A 6,575-nucleotide genomic window follows, 5' to 3' on the forward strand; every position below is an offset into this window, starting at 1 on the left:
TTCGGGTCTGTGGGACCCGTTTTCACTTTTTATCAAAAGAAAAATTATACTATAAATTATTTTTTCAAACTCAGACTCATTGGCCTTGGCTCATTTTCTGTGAAGAACATATATCAGAACACATTTTCAATGACTACTCACTGTACACCCCCCTACATTATATTATATTACATACAGGATGTTCGGGTCCACTGGACCCGGGGCTAATAAAAGAGTGGAAATTTTTGCTCCTTTGTACCTTCACTCTGTCCTCCTATTGTCTGGGCCTGCTATTAGTATGTGTATGTGTGTTTATGTGTGTGTGTGTGTGTGTGGGGGGGGGAGAGAGAGAGTCTGTAAGAGTGTGAGTGTAAATGTGAGTTTTGTGTTTCTGTCCCTGCGACACTGTAAAAAATGTGTAAAAACATTTGAATTTTAGCGTTAAAAACTGTAAAAATGCTAAATAATTCTTAATTGTTAACAGTAAGTTTTTTTTATTGTAAATAAGTTTGATCCATAAACCTAAAACCTAAAGCCGCGTGGGGGTTTTAGGCTAACCGACCATTTCAGATTTGCTTTTTACAGGCTAAAACATGCATGTAAAAAAAATACTATGGCACTATAGATAAATCAAATAATTTTGATTCATTATTTAACTATTTGTATATTTTTGTATGTCTTTAGACGGTTTGCAATAAGGAAGACTGTCTTTTTCACCACAAACTTTTGGAAAACCATCGTGACGTGTATTACTCCACCAAGCATGGCATACTGCTTAACCTGGATGGGGTGTGTGTAAAAACATTTGAATTTTAGCGTTAAAAACTGTAAAAATGCTAAATAATTCTTAATTGTTAACAGTAAGTTTTTTTTATTGTAAATAAGTTTGATCCATAAACCTAAAACCTAAAGCCGCGTGGGGGTTTTAGGCTAACCGACCATTTCAGATTTGCTTTTTACAGGCTAAAACATGCATGTAAAAAAAATACTATGGCACTATAGATAAATCAAATAATTTTGATTCATTATTTAACTATTTGTATATTTTTGTATGTCTTTAGACGGTTTGCAATAAGGAAGACTGTCTTTTTCACCACAAACTTTTGGAAAACCATCGTGACGTGTATTACTCCACCAAGCATGGCATACTGCTTAACCTGGATGGGGTGAAACAGGTGTTCATAGCGGGACAAAACCTCCCACAGTCCTCTCTCTTCTTATCCGAGAAGAACACTGTTCCACTGGAGCGCCTGCAGCACCGGGAGAGGAGAAACCGACAGGTGAATCCATCAGACCCGCTGAACGCGCTCCGGTACGCAGAGGCGTCAGACTCCAGAGCTGCTCAGGAGGATGATGGGGACTTGGACTTTGAGCCGTCAGAGGGTCGAAACATCTCCAGGGAAACTCTGGTTTCCCCTTCCGATGATGACCCGTGGGATCTTCTTCACGACTCGAGCCCCGGCAGTCCCCGGATTTCAGCAGTTGTCGGATAAAATTACAGATCCTCCATGGCTGGACTGTTGAACCGCCGCTGCTTTGCGCAAAGTCGATGCGCCAGCGTTTTCATCATAAATAGCCTAAGTGTTTTTAAGGACATATATTTCAAATCAATTTCACGTGTGCATTCTAAAAAGTAAAGGTTTCAAAATAAAGGGTTTTTGCAGTGATGCCATAGAAGAACCATTTTTTGGTTTCCCAAAGAACAGTTCTTAAAAGAACCATTTTTTTTCTTAGTGTGAAGAACATTTAATAATCTGAAGAACCTCTACTACAGGGGTGCCCAACCCTGTTCCTGGAGATCTACCTTCCTGCATAGTTCAGTTCCAACCCTGATCAAATACACCTGTCTGTAATTATCAAGTGCTCCTTCAGATCCTAATTAGTTGGTTCAGTTGTGTTTGATCAGGGTTGGAGCTGAACTCTGCAGGAAGGTAGATCTCCAGGAACAGGGTTGGGCACCCCTGCTCTACTATAAAGAACATTTTGTTCCTCCATGAAACTTCTTGGAACCATCAGTGCCAATAAAGAACCTTTAGTATTTTTAAAAGTGGAGATCTACAGGTTATTTAGGCTGTTTTGTATCTGCATCTCACCAAACCGGAAGAACCAAAACCGTTTTTTACATCATCATGAATTTGTCTTTGGTGCTGGACACCACCTGTGGAAAACAATTGTCAACCAATAAAGTATTTATTTATTTAATGAATTACATAAGTTTTATTTATGGTATTTATATGGCTGCTTTAAGTGTTAGATGTGCAGTGAAATGTTATAGGCCCGTTTTAAATAAATAAAAATTTGTTTCTTGATCAAAGAAAATATGTTCTTCTATTTATTTGTGTCTTATTTGTCTTCAGTAGGAAAAAGTAAGTAAGTTAATTCAAAATCATCTGTTTATCGCTTGTTGGTTGCTGCACTCCTCATTGGAAATTTGGTTTAACATTGACTTTCCCATCATTAGAGGTGAATAATGAACACTTAGAATCAATCTGATATCAGTCTCTAAGAATAAACCTTTCCACATTCCGTTTTGTTTCCAATGTCAAAGGCTGCACTTTGACTATTTTTGGATGAAGGGGCTTGGAGCCAACCTTTAAGTTACGCTATGACCTGCTTATGCTAAAAGAAGATTTAGACTTAGTTGATTTGAGGATTATGTCTTGAATTAAGGCAAGACACCGGTGAATAAGGTAAACATTTTAATCAGCTATCCCCAGTTGATTTATTACAAGTTTTCTGAAGTTATTTTAAACATGCAAATCATGCATTGTCTTATTAAATGTGCACACATTTCCAGAAAAACAAAACAAAAAAACAAATAGGATAAAATCTGGTTTAAAAGCCTTCAGGTAAAAAATGAACAAACCCCTCTGTAAAAACATCCAGAATGTAGAGGTGAGGACAGGATTTTTGGCTTAGATGCAAATAACATGTAACAAACAATTAAATTGTGAATTTTGGATGATTTCTTTTCATTAGTCTGAAAAAAAATGACATTCTATGGAAGCAAAGCCCAAAACCTCAAAAAATATATATCAGGCCTATGTAGCCTATGTCACAGTCCGACTTAATCTGCTTATAACATTTATAAATCTGCTTATAAACATTTTCCCCAAAATACTCTGCTAAGTATTTCCAAACGACTTTAATTCCTTTACTGAGAGACAATGTAAATTGTTAGAAAAGCAAGAAATATTAAGAAAATTCACAGAAATAACTAACAACTATAGGCATCAGTGTACCAACATAAAACCTTAAAAACAAAACATTATAACGTTCATTTTAATTTATAAATGAAAGCATTTAATGTGACGTATTCCCGCGTCCACGCTTAGCCAGTGCAGAACCATATCCGCAGATTCGAGATTTTTTGCAAAATGCACAACAAGCTTGTACAAGGTAGAACAAGTTTCGGTTTTTCATCCATATAATAATTAGAAAAAATACATTATATTTTATCCATTACCTAATGTAAAACTGGAAACAAAGCGATAGAAAATGTTTTAATGAATTGCAAATTGGTGAATTCAAAGATTGATTTCCGCCGTTTGTTTTCAGGCGGGTTGCGTTAGTGTACATCAGCTCGCACTAAAACAACATGCATATAAAGCTTTTGACACAAAGGCAGACTTTCTAAGTGACCATTATGTTTTTAAATTTACAATTATTTTGATTGGTGGTTGTTCTGCAACATAACGTTCAGTAGATACAAAAGGTTGTTAAAATACTGCGGTAGTGTCAGTATTTGAATGTATATTCACAGGGCATAACGTGACATTTTATTTTTTATTTTTGATATAAAGAATGGACCGACCATCCAGGTGTGTATGTATGTTTTCCAAATACGTCCATACCTTCATTACAAAATAAGTTAATCGATACCTTAGATCATGGTTGTCGTGTCACTTTCTATATCTATATGTGTTTGTTGTTGGATCTGTATGATAGCTGTTTGTCTGTGGCATTTAATGTCCTGCTATTTTCATGAACAATCACTGTGAGTTCAGAAAACTGGAATGTCAGTTACTTGTTTGATGCAATCTGTTTTTCTACCTGTCATCAGAGATAAAAAAGCTGTCAACTACGCAGTCTTACAAGACGATGATGGTGAGAGATTTACATTCATAATATTACTTCAAAATGCTCAGAGCTAAAGCCAGTTAGACCTATGAACCTATGTTTACACGATTTATGTGACAGGTGAAGATTTTGCATGTGTGAAACCTCCTCCCAAAAAAGCTCGAACAGCCATCAAAGACCCTGATTCTTTGAGAAACCACAAAACTACAAGTGCATCTCCAAATGAAGTCGTTGATCTCACCAGCTCAGGAAGCCGGAAGAGGTTACAAAAACTTTTCTATCAAAACACTTTTTATTACTAATTAGCTCAAATTCAGAGTGTAATTATAATATCAACACACAGAAGAGCAGTAATGGACCACTGAGTATATAAATATGTAATAGCACCATTGACGGGTGACTGTTGTGTTGTTTCAGGACGTCTGTGGATGATAAACTTTATGAAAGAGATTTAGAGACGGCTCTATTGTTATCATTGCTGGACAGGACACAGGATGGAGAGCCTACAACCAAAACAGGTGAATGTACTACTAGCATAATGAAGCATTATAGAGTTCATTCAGGTGCAGAGCTATATTTTACTGTTATTTTATGCCTCTCTGTGTTCTGCAGATGATAATGAAAGTTCTCAGCCTCCTCAGTGTTCGCCACCGGTTCTAATTCACTGTAGTGCTGAGGGCAGCCATTTAGGTAATAAGGAATGATTGTTTTGTCTTTTACAAGGCCACAACCTGATTCTATCTTCTTCGGTTATTTGTACAGATTCTAAGTACATGTTTATGGAGCTTTATTTGACATATTTCCATGCAAAAACCTCTAAACAAAACTCCCTTGATTTTGTACAGTTGGCGAAGGTCAGCCTGCTCCAGATTCTCCTCCAGTGCTGTCAAATTGTAGCATTGATGGCAGAAGTTTAGGTAATGCAGGTTTATTATTAGTCAGATTTTAACAAATTTGAAAATGTAAAACTCTTTTTGAGAATACAATGGAGCTGATATAAAAAAACAAACAAGACTTCTATGATTGTTACAATTTGTAATTTTCTATGCATATGCACCTCTGTGTTTTTTACTGTCCTGTTTTCAGGGCTGAATCTGATCAGTATAGACACCTCCCCTACCAGTGTTTCTAAACAGAAGGAAACCTCAAAGGAGCAGAGAAAACCACTGAAGGAGAAGAAGGACAGCAGAGACGATGAGGACTACCAGCCTCAGAACACACCAGGTAATCTGAGGACCTTCACGCTGTTAATTATTATGGAGCTAGACTCTGCTGCTTATGTTTTCAGTACTTACATGGTGAAATGTCGTACTTCAGATACACAATGTAGCCATTTGTTTAAGGTTGTTCCTGTTGCAGATTCAGAGAGTGATGCAGACTTCACTGAAGAAGATGAGAGTGAAGACGAGACATTCACTGTGAAAAAGAAAAAGAAGGTGGTGAAACAAAAGGCACCACCGGCTGCGAAGAACAAGACAGAAAAAAAAGACAAAAAGCCAACAAAAGCCTCAAAAGCTAAAAGCTCAGGTTCTTTTTTTCAGTTTTTAAATTTTGCAGTCTGGTGAAAGATCATATCAGCTATAACATCTCTTTCTCTGACAGCTCCCATCCCAGCGATCTGTCGGAGTCCAGCTGCTCCTGTGTCTGGACTGAAGAAGACGCCCACTACTCCGCCTCTCTCTAAACCTGCAGTCTGCTCCAGTCCTGCAGGGGCCAGACTGCCTAAGTGGAATCCCCCTGGTGAGACCAAAGGCTCAAACCATCACTGTGCAGTTGTGACTTGTCCAGAACAGCTCAAAACAGCAAAAGTGTCCTCTTGTAAACGCTTTCTAACTCCAGGTCAGGTTGGTCGGAGTCCTGGTGCATCTCAGAATGCACATGTGAAGTCTCCCGGACAGGGGCTGCGTTTAGGACTTTCCCGTCTGGCTCGAGTCAAACCCCTTCACCCTAATGCTGCTGCGAACTAAACAAGCTTGTTTTAAAGAAACAATGTAATCGAAAGCTTCACAGCGGCTTTTGGTAACTCGTAGTGCATGGGGCATCTCTTGGCTTTCATGGTAGGAAAAAAATGGTAAGAAGTCTGTTTTCAGAATGGATATTTATTTCTGAAATTTGTCCAGAATTTAAAACCTTTCATCCCTCGCTTACATTAATATAGGGAAGAAATAACTTCTTTGTTTTGCTTTAAATATTTTTTATGTCTTTTTAATGGTGTGTTTTAGCTTTGTAAATATGCACTTTTTGATAAATAAATTGATAAATGATAAATATTTTTTGATAATATGCTAAAATCAGTTTTTCCAAATATTCTGCATCACATTTCATTGTTGCATAATGTGTGCATCACTTGTCTTGTAAACCTTTTCCTTATTTGGTGTTCCCAGTCAAAAATGACTAGCCTTTTAAAAAAACTGCCTGTAAATTTCTCATTATGCATTATGATAAAACTGAGGTGCATAAGCTCAGATCAGGCCTGCGATCATTCAGTTCCAAAAAGAAATACAAAATCTGTGCAG

The 6,575-nt window shown here is 37.3% G+C and overlaps 2 protein-coding genes across 2 annotated transcripts in view; both read left to right on the plus strand.

Annotated features, from left to right (window-relative positions):
• LOC107710109 (fibroblast growth factor 23-like) overlaps positions 1 to 1,677 on the plus strand; it is a 3,319-nt gene extending 1,642 nt beyond the window's left edge. Inside the window, exon 3 of the mRNA XM_016514819.1 lies at positions 1,041 to 1,677. Within this exon, the coding sequence (XP_016370305.1) occupies positions 1,041 to 1,472 (432 nt within the window). The 3' untranslated portion in view covers positions 1,473 to 1,677. The remainder of the gene's footprint in view (positions 1 to 1,040) is intronic.
• Positions 1,678 to 3,360: 1,683 nt separating this feature from the next.
• LOC107710110 (RAD51-associated protein 1-like) lies at positions 3,361 to 6,197 on the plus strand. The gene is made up of 11 exons (XM_016514820.1): positions 3,361 to 3,378; positions 3,783 to 3,800; positions 4,043 to 4,086; positions 4,180 to 4,321; positions 4,477 to 4,577; positions 4,672 to 4,749; positions 4,905 to 4,976; positions 5,146 to 5,283; positions 5,419 to 5,586; positions 5,662 to 5,799; positions 5,899 to 6,197. Exons 2-11 carry the CDS (start codon positions 3,784 to 3,786, stop codon positions 6,024 to 6,026), a joined length of 1,026 nt encoding a protein of 341 aa, XP_016370306.1. The 5' UTR covers positions 3,361 to 3,378; position 3,783; the 3' UTR covers positions 6,027 to 6,197.
• The last annotated feature ends 378 nt before the right edge of the window (positions 6,198 to 6,575 follow it).

Source organism: Sinocyclocheilus rhinocerous, unplaced genomic scaffold, assembly GCF_001515625.1.
Source record: "Sinocyclocheilus rhinocerous isolate Xijiao unplaced genomic scaffold, SAMN03320098_v1.1 scaffold1708, whole genome shotgun sequence".
Classification (NCBI taxonomy): Eukaryota; Metazoa; Chordata; class Actinopteri; order Cypriniformes; family Cyprinidae; genus Sinocyclocheilus; species Sinocyclocheilus rhinocerous.